Below are 21,172 nucleotides of genomic sequence, written 5' to 3'. Positions count from 1 at the left end.
TATTATGTATTGTTAATTGATTTGAACGTGTTGTTGATTTTAGTGAATTTTGGTTTGTGCATTGAGTTTTGCTAATTTCTGTAAGCCGCCTTGAGTCCCCTCGGGTGAGAAAGGCGGGGGTAGAACTGTTGTAAATAAATAAATGAATTTACCTTGATGACCAGCAGCTTTGAGACACCAAAACAGGACTGAGTTGCCTCGATGCACTGAGCATGCTGAACGCAGATGGATAGCTAACCTGAAATACATCGTTCTTCTCTTTTCTCTCAACTAGGGAGTTGCTGATGCTCCTTGCTGAAGGTAAATCTTTCCTGTGATAAAGAAAACTCATTATTAACTTGTTCTGCAGATGTATTTTGATGAAATCTGAACTAGACTTGAGACGTACTTCTGATTGTTTTTATGAATGGATTCGCCTGTTCCGGATTTTTTGTGTGCTGGAGATACCGAACTTGACATGGAGTTCTCTTTTAGCTGGTCTTGGCAGTTTTCAGAGTTTTTCATACTTTTTGACTCCATACGACACAGTTCCTTCAGGGAAAACAAGTAATCAAAGGCTTATAATACATTTTAGCTGGGTTTTTATATCCATTTAGTAATTAGTTTTTTTTAATAATAAACAAATATTTATAAAGACACAAGAAAAGTTTGCCCGGAAAACTACTGGTAGATTAATAATAATAATAATAATAATAATAATAATAATAATAAAACTTTATTTATACCCCGCCACCATCTCCCCACGGGGACTCGGGGTGGCTCACATGGGGCAAGGCCCAACTAGCACAATTTACAAAAAGAACAGCATAAATACATTAAACAATATACAAAAACATTAATAAATTAATTAATAAATTAATAAATACATTAAACAATTTACAAAAACACATGGGGCAAGGCCCAACTAGCACAATTTACAAAAACAACAGCATAAATACATTAAACAATATACAAAAAAATAGTAAAAGACAGTAAGACAATAAAACAAGAGTTAATACAGCAGTAAATCTATCAACCACCAAGTACAATTCAGTCGACTTAATTGGGGGGGGGGGGGGGGGGGACTGCAGCAGAAATATAAAATAACATCATCACTTAAAATACCAGAATAAAAGGGACCTAATAAAATTCAGGATAGAGTTATAGTGCCAACTATGCCATACATCACACAGTCCTAAATGCTTGAGAAGTGTTCGACTTGTGATTTTGTAATATGAAATCCAGCATATCTATCTTGTTTGCTGTGTCATACTATGCTGTTGTGTCAATAATAATAATAATAATAATGATAATAATAACAACAACAATAATATCCCGCCTCCATCTCCCCCAAGGGACTCAGGGCGGCTTACATGGGGAACAAGCCCAATCCAACAGAGAATAAAACCAATCACAGATGAAAACATAACTCAATAAAATCAACAACATTACAAAAGACAACAACATAAAACAGCATCATCGACAATAAAAAAATCTGTCCCATAATGAGTACTGAAATTCAGGGGGAAGGGACTTACGCAATATACTTCCAGAATAGGACTGGAGAACAAAAGGAAGGAGAATAATAAATTAAATAAATCACTAGCTGTGCCTGGCCACGCGTTGCTGTGGCGTTGCCTGGTGGTGTCTGTATTTTATAGGCAGTGTGGAATAGGCCTGAGGCCTAACTTTGCCTGTCCCCTGGGCTGAGTGGGTTGCTAGGAGACCAAGTGGGCAGAGCTTAGCCTTCTAACTGGCAGCAATTGGATAAAAACAATTATTCCTTTCCCTCTAATAAGGACTTTATTTTTCTTTTCTTTTTGTTGTATCAACCTAGAGGCGTGGATGAGGGGTTGTGCTGTCAATTTTCGAGGTTGTGGGGTGTTTAGTTTTGTTGTTTTGTCGGTCGCCAGGATTCCATCACTCTTTTATATATAGAGATTAATTAATGTTGAACCTATAGGACGAAAGGCAGGGATAAAGTGCGAGGACTGGTGGTTTTTATAGTTGGGGCCGAATTTCCTGTGAACTATTTAATCGAAAGCAGTAAAAACAATATTGCACTACTCAACAAACTTGTCTGTCAATGATCAAAACACACAAACCACGGCCATGTGGTTGAAACATTTTAAAGTCTTCAAACTCATTCAAGCAATATCAGCCAATCAGTGTAATAATTTATAGCATTTCTTATCAGTAGCAAATGAAGTAAGGAATGCAGAAAGTACCACATTCTACACAGCTATGGTTAAGTGGAAATTCCACTTGCAGCATATTGAAGTCCGGCTCCTGGAACCACATGTCTTTGTTATCTCACTATGATCCTTAAAGTCTATGTGTTTAGCATAAGCTAAACTGATTAATATTTTAATAAACTTTCAAATGCCTGCTAATTGGGGATGGGAAGCTGTTGTCAAATTGCCATCAGTTCTTGCCTGTGTAGCCAGTGGTAAGCTGTGAATCAGCAGAATCTGGAGAGCAACAAGAATAATAATAATAATAATAATAATAATAATAATAATAATAATAATAATAATAATAATGATGTGGTGGTGGTGTCGGCAGGTTTTTGAGTAATTACATTGGACTACCGCCGATTTCTGGGCCTGAATATATTGCACAAGATTTCCCTAGCCTAAAATGATACATTTTAATATATTGGTTTTATGGTTCCCGTCCCCTTGATCTGGTCATGTAAGTGTGATTTATTGTTATAATTGTATTATTTTACTTTGTTTAATAATGTGTATTATGTTGTTATGTAATATTTGTGTTTGCTTTTATGACTGTAAACCGCCCTGAGTCCCATCCGGGAGATAGGGCGGTATATAAATAAAGTTTTATTATTATTATTATTATTATTATTATTATTATTATTATTATTATTATTATTATTCTTGTACCCCGCAGGGACTCAGGGCGGCTTACAAATGCAAAAGAGTATACATACAAAAACATCAAATACCGAAAACGCACAAATGAAAAAATTAAAACATATGATTAAAATCAAACCATTAATAAGACAAAGTTAAAACACATCAATAAAAACGTAAGGATGGGCTGATCAATCAGGCAAGCTCCCACTTTGTTAGCTTTTAGGAAAGACCTGAAAACATGGCTCTTTCGCTGTGCTTTCGGTGAGTAATTTCTGTTATATATTTATGTGTTACTCCCCCCCGAACATCTATCCTCTAAACTGCCCCACTTTCATATGTCCCTGTCCACACTGGAGTACTCCTCTGTCCCTCTCACTCCGGGTTTTATCTTTGTGTTCATGCGGCCTGCTCTTGTTTTACTGTTTCTTGATTCCTTGATGTGATGTTTATTATCATCTATTGTATTACTTTTAATTATGCTATAATATGCTGTTTTTATATTTTATTATATTGTATTGCTCTGGGCATGGCCCCATGTTAGCCGCCCCGAGTCCCCGCTGGGGAGATGGTGGCGGGGTATAAATAAAGTTTTATTATTATTATTATTATTATTATCAAAGTGCACTAAGTGAGACTTGTAAACATAGAGGAAGTTAAAGGTGCTATAAGTTTCACAGCTCCCACAATTCCTAACAACTGATACACTGGCTGGGATTTCTGGGTGATAAAGTCCAAAACACTTAGAGGACTAAAGGCTGAGAATCACTGAAAATATAAAGTCTTTACCTGTAAGCTCTTCACACTTGCGTTCTTTGGAGCTGCGCCATGTGCCTGAGACCCTTTCCCCACAATTGCTTTGATGGCAGAAGACTGATCGCTTGATTCTCGATTCATGAGGCACAGCTTTGTGTTTTTGTTCACTTTTTTGGGAGACTTCAATTTGTCTGCTCCTGCAGAACCCGCATTCTTGGTTTCGGCCAGTTCCTTGCTTTGAGGTGTAAAAGATACAATAATCCTGTTGCCGAAAACATCTTCGTTCTCCATTCGCTTCTGAGCGCGCTCGGCACTATCTTGATTCAAGAAGCGGAGGATGGCACTGTTGCCAGAAATAGTCAGGACTTTCCCCCCGCAGTTGTCTGACAAACGGCGAAGTCTGTAGCAAACACTTTTGCTGTCTCGGTTGGTTGGCAGGTTGTAAACATATAAAAGTGCGTGGCATGCCTGATTTAGAAAACAAAAAGTTTTAGTAAGCTTCCAGGGGAGCTACAGTCATACCTAGATTTTGACTAGAGTGCTACAAGAAAATCCATAACCTTAGACACAACTTACTGTATATACTCGAGTTCAAGCCTAGTTTTTCAGCTCTTTTTTTAAGAATGAAAAAGCCCCCCTTGGCTTATACTCGGGTGAGGGTCCTGGTTGGCTTATATTTGGGTCAGCTTATACTCGAGAATATATGGTACATTTATTATTTTTCTCTATTATTATTGGTATCATTTAGCAGCAAAAATGAGATATGAATATATGACCTACTGACAGACCCCACCTGGACATGGAAAGCGCCTTAATTGTATATTTACATGTATAATTATGTATATTTTTAATGTATACTCTTAATTTTATTGTAATTTTTAATCTTGATGGATTTTAAAATCTAATGTAAACTGTTTTTTGATGTGTATGTTTATATCGTAAGCCGCCCTGAGTCCCCTGATGGGTGAGAAGGGTGGGGTAGAAGTGATGCAATGAATAAATAAATAAATATTATTATATTTATTATTTTTCTCTATTATTATTGGTATTATTGCATTTATTTATTTTTCTATTATTCTTGCTACTATTTACATTTATTTTACTCTATTTGTTATTATTATTAATACATTTATTATTTCACTCTGATCTTATTATATTATCATTATTATTATTACTGTATTTATTATTTTACTCTATTTATTATTACATATATTATTTTCCTGTATTTATTATTATTATTACATGTATTATTTTACTCTATTATTATTAAGAGGATACGTAAGCACATTTACATTGAAGAAGATGAGAATAATGATTTGAACAGAGTTGGATTGTCTTATCTTAAATATTTATTATGTAAATATTCAAAAACATTTAACCTACTAATGCCTCAATTAATGTACCGTATATACTACAGTATAAGCTGACCTGAATATAGGCCGAGGCAACTAATTTTACTACAAAAAAACTGGGAAAACATTGACTCCAGTATAAGCCGAGGATGGTAAATTTCAAAAATAAAAATAGATACCAATAAAATTACATTAATTGAGGCATCATTTGTTTAAATGTTTTTGAATATTTACATAAAGCTCAAATTTAAGATAAGACTGTCCAACTCTGATCAAATCATTATTCTCATCTTCTTCAATGTAAATGTGCTTATGTATCCTTTTAATAATAATAGAGTAAAATAATACATGTAATAATATGAATAATAATAATGATGAATACAGGAAAATAATACAAGCCATAATAAATTGGGTAAATATTAAATGCAATAATAATAAGATCAGAGTAAAATAATACAAATAATAATAGAGTAAAATAAGAAATGCAATAATAATAATAATAACAGAGTGAAATAACAAATGTATTAATAATAATAATAATAATAATAGAGTAAAATAAATGTAATAGCAGCAACAATAATAGAGAAAAATAGTAAATGTAATAATACCAATAATAATAGAGAAAAATAATAAATGTACCATATATTATCGAGTATAAGCTGACCCAAATATAAGCCAACGAGGACCCTCACCCGAGTATAAGCTGAGGGGGGCTTTTCCAGTCTTAAAAAAAGGGCTGAAAAACTAGGCTTATACTTGAGTATATACAGTCATTTTATTGATATCTATTTTTATTTCTGAAATTTACCACCCTCAGCTTATACTGGAGTCAATGTTTCCCCAGTTTTTTGTGGTAAAATTAGGTGCCTCAGCTTATATTCGGGTGGGCTTATACTCAAGTATATATGGTATTTCAAAACGAAGAGCTTATCTGATTGACCTATCAATTACCTCTGTAGTACATTAACCTCCTTTCTTTTCCCATCTACTTCCATCCCTAAATCCACGGATATTCTCTTCATGTATACACAGTAAAAGAAAATTTGGGCTCTCCCCATATTTTGTTTACAACCCACCAGAGTCCATGGTTACAAGAACTGAAGCCCAAAACACCCGGAGAGCTTACAATTTTCCACTTCTGCTATACAGAAATACTCCAATTAAAATATGCGTAGAGACAGATTAATTTTATTGAAAGTGACGTTGCAATTCTACAATTTTTTAAAAAAATCTACAATATTTTTTTTTAAAAAAACACACACACACAGAGAGCAGAAAGCACTTACTGGCTTCTTCACTGGTAATCTCGGAGGTAAATCAGAAATAAATTCTTCAAATCCAATGAGTTCATGAGCATGATGTAAAAGTGCTTCGGATGCCTGGTTCTTATGCACCAGGATTATGTGGAAACCATGGCGGTGCCTCAAATCGCTGATTTCAAGAGCAAAGTTCACATCAGCTGAAAACAGAAGCACAAGAAAAAACACTTATCTGATGAAGAAACACAACCTACACAACCATCTACAGACCCACCAAAAAATTCCAACAAATGCTCCATCCCAAAAAAACCCCTCTAAAATCAGGACAGTAAATAAAGAACAACACTCAGCAAACAGAGAAATTCTACACATGAAACAATCAGGGCCAGCTAACACTTCCCAACAAAGGTTTCCCCCAAGCAGGAACCAGACAGACTTTGAAGCTGCAAGGCTGTTCAATTTTTATCAAGGTGATTAATTGCAACATTCAAACATTCACACTTTCCTCCAACAGACAAGAGTTCTTTCTCCCATTCTGGACCTTACACAGATATATAAACCCCACTTGCCTAGTTTCCAATATACTGTATATACTCAAGTATAAGCCTAGTTTTTTAAAGTCAATTTTTAAACTGATTTATAGTGTATTGTACAATTTTTATATATGCGTTTTATTGTAAGCCGCCCTGAGTCCCCTGTTGGGTGAGAAGGGCGGGATATAAATATTGTAATAAATAAATAATAAATAAATAAATAGTTTTTCAGCCCTTTTTTAGGGCTGAAAAAGCTTCCCTCAGTTTATACTCAAGTGAGGGTTCTGGCCAGCTTCTACTCGGCTTATACGTGAGTATATAGGTATTCAGAGTTGGATAGTCTTATCTTATTAAAGTCTTATTATTATCTTAAATTAGTTTTAGACAAATATTCAAAAACATTTAACCTACTGATGCCTCAAATAATGCAATTTTATTAATACAGTAGAGTCTCACTTATCCAAGCTAAACGGGCCAGCAGAAGCTTGGATAAGCGAATATCTTGGATAATAAGGAGGGATTAAGGAAAAGCCTATTAAACATCAAATTAGGTTATGATTTTACAAATTAAGCACCAAAACATCATGTAATACAATAAATTTGACAGAATACGCAGTAATGTTATGTTGTACTTGAATATATAGATATTCAGAGTTGGATAGTCTTATTTTATTAAAGTCTTATTAATATCTTAAATTAGTTTTATATAAATATTCAAAAACATTTAACCTACTGATGCCTTAAATACAGTAGAGTCTCACTTATCCAACACTCGCTTATCCAACGTTCTGGATTATCCAACGCATTTTTGTAGTCAATGTTTTCAATATATCATGATATTTTGGTGTTAAATTCATAAATACAGTAATTACTACATAGCATTACTGCGTATTGAACTGCTTTTTCTGTCAAATTTGTTGTATAACATGATGTTTTGGTGCTTAATTTGTAAAATCATAACCTAATTTGATGTTTAATAGGCTTTTCCTTAATCCCTCCTTATTATCCAAGATATTCACTTATCCAAGCTTCTGCTGGCCAGTTTAGCTTAGATAAGTGAGACTCTACTGTATTTTTATTTTTGAATTTGACCCATAGCCGCTGCATTTCCCACCCTCGTCTTAAACTCGGGTCAATAAGTTTTCCCAGTTTTTGTGGTAAAATTATATTCGGGTCGGCTTATACTCGAGTATATATGGTACCTCACAACCTCTGAGGGTGCCTGCCATAGATGTGGGCGAAACGTCAGGAGAGAATGCTTGGGGAATATGGCCAGACAGCCCAGAAAGCGCACAGCAACCCAAAACACTATCATTTCTTTAACTAGTTTTTGATAGTTTTCTTTACAAGTACAGTAGAGTTCCGGTTAACCGACTTCCGGTTAACCGACACTCCGTATTATCCGACGACCCAGGCCCCTTGGGAGACGCTCATGCACGTTGCTAGGTAGCTTGCTATCTACCTAGCAACGCGCACAGGCACCTCCCAAGAGGCAGGGCGGCGAGCAGAGAAGCGCCCGTGCGCGTTGCTAGGTAGATAGCAAGCAACCTAGCAACGCGCACAGGCGCTTCCCAAGGGGCCGAGCGGTGAGCACCCGGCTTAGCGAAGCGCCTGTGCGCGTTGCTAGGTAGCTTGTTATCTACCTAGCAACGCGCAGGGCACCTCCCAAGAGGCGGAGCAGAAGCGCTCCTGCATGTTGCTAGGTAGCTTGCTATCTACCTAGCAACGTGCACGGGACACTTCCTTCAACCGGCTTGATGGATAATAGGCCTCCCTATTATCTGTCAGATCCAGTTATTCGACATTCGGCCCGCCCGTTTATGTCGAATAACCGAGACTCTACTGTATGAACTTAACAATCTTTCAGAAACTAAATACAGAATAGGAACGCTTGTGAGAAACCTTTTTGTTCACTACTTACTACTAGACATTGCACTGCCTCCATTAAATTCCCTATACGTTTCTTTCAAAAGCCAGTTCATGCCTATGCTGGTGAGGGTATCTGGCATCTAAGGCAGGTTTTCTGAAGTCACAATGGGAAACGTAGCTACAGTGACAGAGCCGTGCCTCTGTAGCTATGTCTTCCTATGCAGAATCATGGCCCATAAAGACAGATAAAGAAGGTAACCAAGGAAAACATCCTCTCTCTGCTTAATAATAATAATAATAATTTATTTTTCTATCCCGCCACCATCTCCCCGAAGGGACTCGGGGCAGCTAACATGTGGCCAAGCCCAAAACAAAACAGAATAAAGCAATTATATATAATTATAAAATACATATTGTATATACATATAATATTCATAATATTATATTGTAATATGATATAATACTAATAATACTAATAACACAATATAATATTAATTATATATTATATTTTTACATGTATCATACAAGTATCGTACTACACTAATATAATATTGTTTGCAAATTTAATTTGTAAGCCGCTCTGAGTCCCCTTCGGCGTGAGAAGGGCGGCATATAAATGTAGCAAAGAAATAAATAAATAAATAATAAATTACATTGAATATCAAAACAAAAACAGTAACATAAATAAAATAAACCATTTAAATATTTTAAAAATACAATAAAACACATAAAATCAGAACAAATGTGTAATAATACAGCGTCAGCCACTGGAGATAAAAGGAGTTGGGCATATAAAGCACAATATCCAAAGCTTTAATAAAGTGCATAAACATAGTGCTTAAATCTAGTTGGGAAAGAAGCTTATTAGGACCAACCCAAATGTCACAAAAGTTTTCAACTTCTCCAGAGTTTTCCCTTGGATCATATGACAAAAAGCCTTTTGTACCAGCTGGCATGATGGAGAAATAGTTTTTGTAGCATCTGAGTTCATATAATATTGCTAATTATGGACTTAATTACACTTCAGTCCAACTTCCACACCTTTTATCAGTAACATGTGTTTTGACGGGTGTATACAGCCATATCACAAAACTTAACACTGAGCATGATCGCTCTTTCAATCCACTCAAGTTAACATAACGCTGACTCTATAGCCAAGAAGAAACAAAAAAAGACAATGACTATTTTTAAGTTATGATAACTTGTGCAAAATAGAAAAAAATTGCCCAACTGAACAGATATTGATTTCAACTGTGTGGAAAGAAACTCTGTTAGAATAACTGGCATAGTTCTGAAGTTGGAATATTCAGACTCGTCCAAAACTGGGCAGATTTTTAAACCTTGCTGAGAATCAAAAACAAAAAGTCCACATTGTTGACACATACTTGATACAAGGACCACCGTGGCTGGGGCAGCATGAGTATCTGCAAATCTCCTAAGGCTCTGTCTGAGCTTGTCATCAGCTGCATTTTTAGCTGTGGCATTAATGTGTGCAACTGTAACCTAAAGAAATAGAAAGAAGACAGGTATGAGTTCAATGTCGCACAGTGATGGCCAACCTATGACACGCGTGTCAGCACTGACACGCCTAGCCATTTTTGCTGACACGCTGCCACATGCAGATTGATTGGATGACTAATGTCTTTTGTGGCCAAATTTGGTGTGATTTGGTCCAGTGGTTTTCTTGTTTACTCCATGGGAATTATGCACATTACACACACATATATACAGTAGAGTCTCACTTATCCAACATAAACGGGTCAGCAGAACGTTGGATAAGCAAATATGTTGGATAATAAGGAGGGATTAAGGAAAAGCCCATTAAACATCAAATTAGGTTATGATTTTACAAATTAAGCACCAAAACATCATGTTATGCAACAAATTTGTCAGAAAAAGTAGGTCAATATGCAGTAATGCTATGTAGTAATTACTGTATTTACGAATTTAGCACCAAAATATCATGATGTACTGAAAACATTGACTACAAAAATGCGTTGGATAATCCAGAATGTTGGATAAGTGAGTGTTGGATAAGTGACACTCTACTGCAGGGGTCCCCAAACTTTTTAAACAGGGAGGCAGTTGACGATCTTTTAGACCATTGGAGGGCCGGACTATAGTTGGCCACCAAGCAATAATAATTTATAATAATAATAACAACAGCCGGCATTTGGAAACAATAGACATTGACAAAATCAAGATCTGCCAACTGCAAAAGGCCACCCTGCTGGGATCTGCACGCATCATCCGAAAATACATCACACAGTCCTAGACACTTGGGAAGTGTCCGACTTGTGATTTTGTGATATGAAATCCAGCATACCTATCTTGTTTGCTGTGTCACACAATGTCATTGTGTCAATAATAATTAAAAAGAGGGTTGGAAGAGACCCTTTGGGCCACTGAATCCAATCCCTTTCTGCCTTTGTGCACCGAAAGCACAAGCAAAGCACTCCTGACAGATGGCCACCCAGCCTCAATGTTGTTAATAATAATAATAATAATAATAATAATAATAATAATAATAATAATAATAAAGAGGGTTGGAAGAGACCCCTTGGGCCATTTAGTCCAATCCCCTTCTGCCTTTGTACACCAAAAGCCATTAGTATTGCCCCTGACAGATGTCTACCCAGCCTCAAAGTTAATAATAATAATAATAATAATAATAATAATAATAATAATAATAATAATAATGGTTGTAAGAGAAGAAGAGGCCCCTTGGGTCATTTAGCCCAACCCCCTTCTGTCTTTGTGCCATGGGGGCCGGATAAATGGCTTTGATGGGCTGCATCCGGCACCTGGGCCTTAGTTTGGGGACCCCTGCTCTACTGTATGTTCTCAAGTTACTCTGACACAATTTTTAAAAATCACACTATTTTTGCTTTTAGGACCAGGTTGCACAGCCATTTTTGGCAACTCTGAAGTTAGGAATTTCTTGCACAGATCCTTGGGTTGAACAGGATGGCTTACAAGGCTCCCTCCAATCCCAGGAACCTTTAAAGCCCTTTCGGGCCAAGATCAAAGCCAGAGACACATGCCAATGAAAGAGCCGACTGTGGAGATCTTACCTGGCAGTTGTTTAGTTCTTCGATAACTTCTCTGTTTTCTTTACTGATGTCACACACACAAATGAACTCTGCCTCTCTGTGTCCTTTAAAAAACTTTTCACGAATCCGTTGTACCACGGCAACAGCAGAACGGCCAGAAGGAACGGAACAATTTTCAATATCCCAAAAGACTCCGATGGGAGGCAGGTTTTCTAGCAGTTGGCCTGTTAGAGCAACCTCTGGAGACCCTGTATTTCAAAAGAATAAACTGTCAACTTTCAATCTTTATGTCACCTAGTTGTCCCAAACTCTCAAACCCTTAAACCATGCTAGCTCTCAAAATGGTCAATTCAACTTTTCATTGCAGGCCTGTCTTGCACAATACACAATGTTTGCTAGAGAATGCTTGCTCACATAAAGACCAAAATAGCTTTTGCTAAACTGGTATTTTAATAATAGTTAAAGTTAAAGATAGTTCCATCTTGTCTCTTGTGCCATAGCAACATGCTACGCTAATTTTATATACATAAACAGTAGAGTCTCACTTATCCAACATAAACGGGTCGGCAGAACATTGGATAAGCGAATATGTTGGATAATAAGGAGAGATTAAGGAGAAGCCTATTAAACATCAAATTAGGTTATGATTCTACAAATTATGCACCAAAACATCATGTTATACAACAAATTTTGCAGAAAAAATAGTTCAATACGCAATAATGTTACGTAGTAATGACTGTATTTACAAAATTAGCACCAAAATATCACGATGTATTGAAAACATTGACTACAAAAATGCGTTGGATAATCCAGAACATTGGATAAATGAGACTCTACTGTGTGTGTATATAATAATTTATAATAATTATAATTATAATAATTATAATAATTTATAAATATATAATATATTGTATATACATATAATATTGATAGTAGTATTATAATGCAATACAATATTATACTACTAATAATACAATATAATAATATTTATATATTATATATTAAATGTAATATTACTAATAATATTACCATATAATGATATAGTACAACATAGTGATTTAATGCTTATATTGTGTAATGCTAATAATATATTGTATGTTCATTTGATTTGTAAGCCGCTCTGAGTCCCCTTCAGGGTGAGAAGAGTGGGATATAAATGTAGTAAATAGATAAATAAATAATAATAATAGTAATAATAATAATAATAATAATAATAATACAGTAGAGTCTCACTTATCCAAGCTAAACGGGCTGGCAGAAGCTTGGATAAGCGAATATCTTGGATAATAAGGAGGGATGAAGGAGAAGCCTATTAAACATCAAATTAGGTTATGATTTTACAAATTAAGCACCAAAACATCAAGCTGTACAACAAATTTGACAGAAAAAGTAGTTCAATATGCAGTAATGTTATGTTGTAATTACTGTATTTACGAATTTAGCACCAAAATATCATGATTTATTGAAAACATTGACTACAAAAATGGCTTGGATAATCCAGAAGCTTGGATAAGCGAGACTCTACTGTAACTTTATTTAAACCCGCCATCATCTCCCCATGGGGACTTGGGGTGGCTTACATGGGGCAAAGCACAAACAACATAATTGAACAAAAAACAACATACATACATACAATTCACAATATAAAAAGATAAAAACAATAATACAATATAAAACAGAAATATAACAGTTAATAATATCAGTCAACCACCAGGCACAGTTCTGTCATCTATATAGGTGGAGAAATTGAAGCAGCTATGCAAGAGTAAAATAATGAGATAAAATGCATAGATGGCAGGGATCCAATAAAATACATGACAGAAATATAATACTATCTGGGGCTGATTATCTAATGCTTGTCTCACTCTCTTCAGAATTTAAAAAGTTCTACCAGATCAAATATTACTGTAGTTTAGTAACTCCAAAGCCCTATGTCCCCCGAATGGCTGCAAGAAGGACATGGATAGTAGAGGCACTTTTTGTACTATAGCTCGCAGATTTCCTACAGCCAATAAGGTTTTAAAAAGGCTGCTCCGCTGGGCAAATGTGTTTTGTGGTCGCACACCAGTAACAGCTATAAAGGCAGCAGAAAATAATTCCAATCAGTAATCACCAATTGCTTTTACCATCAGGAACACATCTAATCTAATATGGGCATTGAATGTTTGCCCTATCTATATATATAAAAGAGTAATGAAATTTCGGCCTAGGACAAAACAACAAAACTACACATCCCAGAAACGCTAAACTTGGCAGCACAACCCCTCATCCATGCCTCTACGTTCATACAATAAAAAGAAAATAAAAATAAAACCCTAATTAGAGGGAGAGGAATAATTGTTTTTATCCTATTGCTGCCAGTAAGAAGGCTAAGCTCTGCCCACTTGGTCTCTTAGCAACCCACTCAACCCAGGGGACAGGCACAGTTAGGCCTCACTTAGGCCTCTTCCACACTGCCTATAAAATACAGATTATCTGATTTGAACTGGGTTATATGGCATTGTAGACTCAAGGCCCTTCCACACAGCATTTATAATGGACTTAATGTAAGGTAAAACCTTTACCCTTTACATTAACTACCACCAATTCCTCAATACTTTATTTCCCATACCACCATACTAAGCCACAGCAACGCGTGGCCGGGCACAGCTAGTATGTATATAATGTGATCCGCCCCGAGTCCCTTCGGGGTGAGATGGGTGGAATATAAATACTGTAAATAAATAAATATATAATCACAAAACCTGCGCTCCCCCAAAAATATGAAAACAGACCTCCTTGATCAAAGTCCAATACTATCCACTGCACAACATCATGGTTATTCTAAAAAAATAAAATAACTCCTTCCAACAAATGCAGAAAATATTAAAACAGTTATAATTTTATTCATTCCACCAATAAGCTTTACCGTATTTCTGTGACAATGTGCCAAAGCTGCTTCCCAAGAGTAAACTCTTCTCTTTTCTTGCTCCATTGGTTCCACAGCCATTGCATATGGGAAGGGAGACGGGTGCAGGAGCTTGGGCGTTTGGAGGGGGAATATTTGGCCAGACTTTAACAGCCTCAACCAAACTGTTTCTGGATGGCTGTTGGGGGAAATATTCCGTTATCACTCAAGTGTATTGAATTAATCAGACTAAGGAGAAGAAAGAAATGTGGCTGGTCTTACCTGTGATGTGTTGATTTCCAGTAACAGACTTGAACATCCTAAAAAAGGTTGTTTCTCCCTTTCACCCAATAGACAGTTATAATGGAATTAATTATATATACGTTTTTAAGGTTTTTATAATGTGTTTTAACAATGTTATTAACAGATCTGTTTATATTGTTTTGTTTTTATGGTTGCAATTTGGGCATTAAATTTTGCCAATTTTTGTAAGCTGCCCTGAGTCCCCTCGGGTGAGAAGGGCGGGGTATAAATGTTGTAAATAAATAAATAGACAGTAAATTGCACAGACATCTGAGGAATGCCCTTTAGCGAGAGTAACCCTTGGCCAATCAAATTATCACTTAACGCTTCAAAAACTTTAAACTCAAGAAGATAAAAGTCGCTTTCAAACTTTTAAATTAATTTTTTTCCCTAGCCTGAAGTTGAAATCAGATTGATACACTATGGCAGGGGTCCCCAAACTTTTGAAGCAGAGGGCCGGTCCACAATCCTTCAGACTGTGGAGGGGCCGAATTATCATTTGAAAAAAAAAATACAAACACATTCCTATGCATACTGCACACGTCTTATTTGTAGTGCAACAACAACGAAAAAACAATACAATATTTAAAAATGAAAACAATTTTAACCAACATAAACCTATCAGGATTTCAATGGAAAGTGTGGGCCTGCTACTGGCCAATGAGATAGTCAAGTTAATTAGGATTGTTGTTGTTGTTGTGTGCCTTCAAGTCATTTCAGACTTTGGCCGAGCCTAAGTCTAAAATTAATTATTTACTTACTGCATTTATTTACTACATTTATATCCCACCCTTCTCATCCCGAAGGGGACTCAGAGCAGCTGTATGTATATTTATATATATAAAAGGGTAATGAAATTTCAGCCTAGGACAAAACAACAAAACTACACATCCCAGAAACACTAAACTTGGCAGCACAACCCCTCATCCATGCCTCTACGTTCATACAACAAAAAGAAAAGAAAATAAAGTCCTAATTAGAGGGAGAGGAATAATTGTTCTCATCCAATTGCTGCCAGTTAGAAGGCTAAGCTCTGCCCACTTGGACTCCTAGCAACCCACTCAGCCCAGGAGACAGGCAGAGTTAGATCTCACTTAGGCCTCTTCCACACTGCCTATAAAATACAGATTATCTGACTTTAACTGGATTATATGGCAGTGTAGACTCAAGGCCCTTCCACACAGCTATATAACCCATTTATAATCTCATATTATCTGCTTTGAACTGCATTATCTTCACTCCACACTGCCATATAATCCACTTCAGTGTGCATTTTATCCAGCTGTGTAGAAGGGGCCTCATACTTCGCAACAGTAACACGTGGCTGGGCACAGCTAGTACAATATATTATATTATTAGCATAACACAATATTAGCATTATATATTACTATATTGAACTATACCACTATACTATTATATAATATGTAATATATAACATATAATTAATATTATTATATGGTATTATTATTAGTATTATATTGTATAACATTGTTATCAATATTATATGTATATACAATATATTATATTATTAAAACTGATATAAAAATATTATATTATAAAACTGAGGGCGGGGGCCAGGTAAATGACCTTGGAGGGCTGCATCCGGCCCCCGTGCCTTAGTTTGGGGACCCCTGCACTATGAGATCAACACTATACATTTCAAACGTAATTTTTCCCAATTAATAACCTATTGGAAATTTCATAACACACAGTACATTGTAAATGAGAATGTTACAGACCTTACTTAAACATTCAGTGCAGTAGTGAGAGCCCTTTAAACAAACTGAAGATGCCACTTTCAGGTGCAGCGAGTTGGTGCAAACACAAGACTTTCGCTCCGACTGTGAGATGTGCTCCTTCAAAAGCCCTTCAGCCCCACTTGTGAATTCAGAACAGGAAAAATAGCCCGAAGTTGTACAGCTTGGATGAGAAGGAAACGGATGCAGTTTGTGCACATTACTGTGATAGGACTGGACGTGGAGTTTCCCACAGCATGGGAAGTGGGGACAGGGAGAGACACTGTTTTCCAGGCACACCCGGGACAAGTCGCTGGCAATGCCCGTGACACCGCTTCCAATTGGAACACCACTCTTGAGTGAAGACACAGCTTGGTTAGCAAACCCTGCCCCTATTTGACAAGTGACGGTCCCGGCGCCCTTTAAGTCCAATACTGTGCCAGGGTGAATCAAAGTGCTGCCACCACCAAAATATGGCTGAGGAGCGTGAGAGGAAGAGTCAGAACCATGAGGACAACAGCTTACTTTAGAAGCAGGTGAAAGTTGTATTTGTGTTTGTTGGAGAGAGTGCACACTAGGAAGGGGAACAGCTGCAAACGGTTTTGAAGCAGTAGGATGAGGGGGTGGAGTGGCCTTCAACTCCACTGTAGCTTTTTTGTTCTCCATGTACTTGTTCTAGAGAGACAAAGAGTCATAAAGATCCCTATCAGATCAATGTAAATACACCATCAAAATATGACTCTTGGGATATGAAGGATAAACCTGAACCAATACAGAAAAGCTCCTTACATACATAAATAACTGGACTGCAGTAATAACTATCTAAGAAGCCACATTAGGTAACACTGTAAGTTGACTCCCTTGAATATACAGGGTGTTTGAAAAAGAACTCCCTAGTTTTGATGTAATTTACATTAAAACTAGGGTACTTACTTTGCATAATTTATCCACTGCATTTTTCAATCCATTGGAGCAAGAAGAGAGACACAATACAGGCTTGTTTACAAAGGTCACGAGTATTAGTGCACAGAAGGCAGACAAGAGACGCAGTGGAAGCAAATAATTGCGCAGGGTAACACTCTTCAATACTATCAGATATTAAACTGATAAGAACAGATACTACACTTGATTCTAATGATTCTAATGCACTTTATCTATTTACGAATTTGTTACTCATAATGTGCACCTTGCTTATCCACTATTGCAACCTCATTGTTTTTAATTTGATGTTTTAATTCTGTGTTGTGTTTTTTCGTCTATTGTGTATATTTTATTATTGGTTTTTGTTGTTGTCCTTAGAGGTTTCATATTTTATCATTGCTTGTATTTTGATTTTGCTGTAAGCCGCCCTGAGTCCCCTTCGGGGGAGATGGAGGCGAAATAAAAATGAACTTATTATTATTATTATTATTACACTTGATCAGGGGTCCCCAAACTTTTTAAGCAGAGGGCCGGTCCACAATCCTTCAGACTGTTGAGGGGCCGAATTATCATTTGAAAAAAAAAATACAAACAAATTCCTATGCATACTGCACATTTGTAGTGCAACAACAACAATGAAAGAACAATACAATATTTAAAAATGAAAACAATTTTAACCAACATAAACCTATTAGAATTTCAATGGAAAGTGTAACACAATATTAGCATTATATATTACTATATTGAACTATACCACTATAATGTAATATGTAACATATAACATATAATTAATATTATTATATGGTATTACTACTAGTATTATATTGTACAACATATGATTATCATCAATATTATATGTATATACAATATATTATATTTTTAAAACTGATATAAAATATTATATTATAAAACTGAGGGCGGGGGCCAGGTAAATGACCTTGGAGGGCCGCATCCAGCCCCCGGGCCTTAGTTTGGGGACCCCTGCACTTGATCATAGCCAAAAGGCCAAGAAGTACTATCCTGCTTCAGGATCACATCTAGTCTGAGCCCATATCAGATGACTTTTTATGGGTTCCAAGATGCTCTTAACGTATTGAGGATAAGAAGCCACTAGCAAGAAGACTCAAAATACAGTAGAATCTCACTTATCCAAGCTAAACGGGCCGGCAGAATGTTGGATAAGCGAATATGTTGGATAATAAGGAGGGATTAAGGAAAGCCTATTAAACATCAAATTAGGTTATGATTTTACAAATTAAGCACCAAAACATCACGTTATACAACAAATTTGACAGAAAAAATAGTTCAATATGCAGTAATGTTATGTTGTAATCACTGTATTTACGAATTTAGCACCAAAGTATCACAATATATTGAAAACATTGACTACAAAAATGCACGGGATAATCCAGAACCTTGGATAAGCGAGTCTTGGATAAGTGAGACTCTACTGTAACTGGACAAATGTTTGCTCAGTGCAATTAGATTTACATAATATAAAGAAAAGATATCTTGTAACACATTAAAAGTTGTCACATTTATTGCAGCATAGGTTTTTGTAGGTACATCGCTACTTTGTCATTCAGTAATGGAAACTTAAAAAGATAGTTTGCTATTACAATATAGAACACAAATCAAAATGAGATACAACCAAAGAATAAAGTTCTCTCTATCATTAAGAAGAGCTAGAGTGACACTTTAAAAAGACTAATTATTTCCCATAGCAATGTAGCTACAGTAGAGTCTCACTTATCCAACATAAACAGGCCAGCAGAACCTTGGATAAGTGAATATATTGGATAATAAGGAGAGATTAAGGAAAAGCCTATTGAACATCAAATTGGGTTATGATTTTACAAATTAAGCACCAAAACATCATGTTATACAACAAATTGGACAGAAAAAGTAGTTCAATATGCAGTAATTACTGTATTTACGAATTTAGCACCAAAATATCACAATATATTGAAAACATTGACTACAAAAATGCATGGGATAATCCAGAACCTTGGATAAGCGAATGTTGGATAAGTGAGACTCTACTGTATTTTCAATCTCAATTCAGCCAAAATCCAACAGGCTGAATCCTCATTTCAAATATTTTGTTCATGTATGTTAGTTAGCAAATCAGTTATGGAACATTCAAGAAAAAGTCATCCCACAAAAGCTTGGGCATAATAAATGTATTTCTTTTTGAGTTACTTTTTTCCTGAAATATATGTCTATCATGCTCTAATTTGTTATCAAAAACTATTTTCTTTGCATGACAAGATACCCAACAGAAACTGCTTTATGTAAAGAGTAGAGCAGTCTGCTTTTCCACCGCAAATATCTGAAATCATATACATTTATAGTTTACATTTGTGTTTAGGTGGTTATCAATATTTCCCAACTTAGAAGTAATGGGTATGTGTATATGTCCATTCTCCTCTGCTTCTGATATCAATAATAGGGTCTTCATTATGTCTTATACTGTTCAGCTGTGAATTTCACGGATTAGGAAAGCAGCAGTAGGAAGCTATGTTAGCCTTTTTAAAAATTGTGGGAAAAGATATCATACTAAAACCCTAAGCAATTCTTAGTAACTCTAGGCTTTGGTAACAACCATTAAATTATTTGCCAACACAAATGAAACTAAACTAACAATGAGGACAATTACAGGGATAGAAAACCAGGCAACTACTTATGACAACTGGTAAACAATCAGGCATGAGAAGTCAAAACTGCAGCTAGGTTAAAAACAAAGTGTAAACATTAAAATTCTAATGCAGCGAGACACAATGATTATTCATTTCTAAGGTATTTCTAAGGTAGAAGCAAACCTCTTCACAGAAGAACAATAAAAATCTTGAAAGATTACACCTTTCCTGTTAAAAGACACAAACAGGACCTCTTAAAATCCTAAATAGGGGAAATTAGAATTCCACTCAGCAAATCTGTATTTATACCCTACCGTTTGGGGGCCGAGAGATAAACTTTGTTCAGTAGTTGAAAAACAACTGGAGAATTTCCAGAGCCATGGTTCAGCATCATTATCTTGCCTTTGAAGCCATCCAAGCGATCTAGTACAGATGTCCTCTCTTACATTTCCTTCCATTATATAACCACAGAAAGGTCAACATTCTTCCATCTTTCCTTTCTGTCATTCTCTTTACCTGCAAAAAATGTGTAAGTTTTAAACATAAGTCTTGGTACAGGAATTAAAATTAGCATGTGTCAGGTTTCAGGAAATAAACTCACTTTGAGGTAAGTAAATCTACATCTAAGTTATCGCCAGAAATGGCAGACCCCATAAGCATAAAGCATTTATAGATGGTACAGTATAAAATATTCAGTGCGCTATCCTTGCATTAGTCAAAATGCAACACAATTGGAAGAGAGCACAAGTGCCACCCAAGCAGAATAGAGTGAGATTATGACTTTCCTCGATATCAGTACTACCATTGATGCAACCCAGAATCGTGTTGGCTTTTTTAGCTGCCGCATGGAACTGTTGAGTCATGTTCAGTTTGCAGGCTACTACAACTCCCAGATCCCTTTCACATGGACTGTCTTCAAGCCAGGAATCACTCTCCCTATATATATTTCATTTTTATCGTCAAAGTGTGGTATCATACATTTCTCCCTGTTGAAATTAATTTTGTTTGAGCC

At 36.0% G+C, this 21,172-nt stretch overlaps 1 protein-coding gene, 1 long non-coding RNA gene and 1 pseudogene across 4 annotated transcripts in view; 1 reads left to right on the top strand and 2 right to left on the bottom strand.

Moving 5' to 3' along the window:
- The window catches only part of marf1 (meiosis regulator and mRNA stability factor 1), a 55,546-nt gene that overhangs the window by 30,043 nt on the left and 4,331 nt on the right, over window positions 1-21,172 (bottom strand). Inside the window, exons 1-10 of one of the 3 annotated variants that reach the window (XM_062964305.1) lie at window positions 20,475-20,613; window positions 17,534-17,550; window positions 16,604-17,275; window positions 14,583-14,760; window positions 11,696-11,922; window positions 10,007-10,124; window positions 6,247-6,419; window positions 3,642-4,076; window positions 389-531; window positions 153-311 (exon numbers count right to left, since the gene is read on the bottom strand). In XM_062964305.1, coding sequence (XP_062820375.1) covers window positions 153-311; window positions 389-531; window positions 3,642-4,076; window positions 6,247-6,419; window positions 10,007-10,124; window positions 11,696-11,922; window positions 14,583-14,760; window positions 16,604-17,266 — 2,096 coding nt within the window. In that variant the 5' untranslated portion in view covers window positions 17,267-17,275; window positions 17,534-17,550; window positions 20,475-20,613. Of the gene's footprint in view, window positions 1-152; window positions 312-388; window positions 532-3,641; window positions 4,077-6,246; window positions 6,420-10,006; window positions 10,125-11,695; window positions 11,923-14,582; window positions 14,761-16,603; window positions 17,276-17,533; window positions 17,551-20,474; window positions 20,677-21,172 lie in introns of those variants that run through there. The other 2 variants (XM_062964304.1, XM_062964306.1) reach the window with 2 other exon arrangements.
- LOC134294166 (uncharacterized) lies at window positions 8,841-11,956 on the top strand. The gene is made up of 2 exons (XR_010001139.1): window positions 8,841-8,875; window positions 11,516-11,956. It is a non-coding gene; the product is annotated as an uncharacterized LOC134294166 (long non-coding RNA).
- LOC134294252 (U2 spliceosomal RNA) lies at window positions 17,673-17,729 on the bottom strand (annotated as a pseudogene).

Source organism: Anolis carolinensis, unplaced genomic scaffold (genome assembly GCF_035594765.1).
Source record: "Anolis carolinensis isolate JA03-04 unplaced genomic scaffold, rAnoCar3.1.pri scaffold_13, whole genome shotgun sequence".
NCBI classification, from domain to species: Eukaryota; Metazoa; Chordata; class Lepidosauria; order Squamata; family Dactyloidae; genus Anolis; species Anolis carolinensis.
This window is presented reverse-complemented; position numbering and strand designations above follow the sequence as displayed.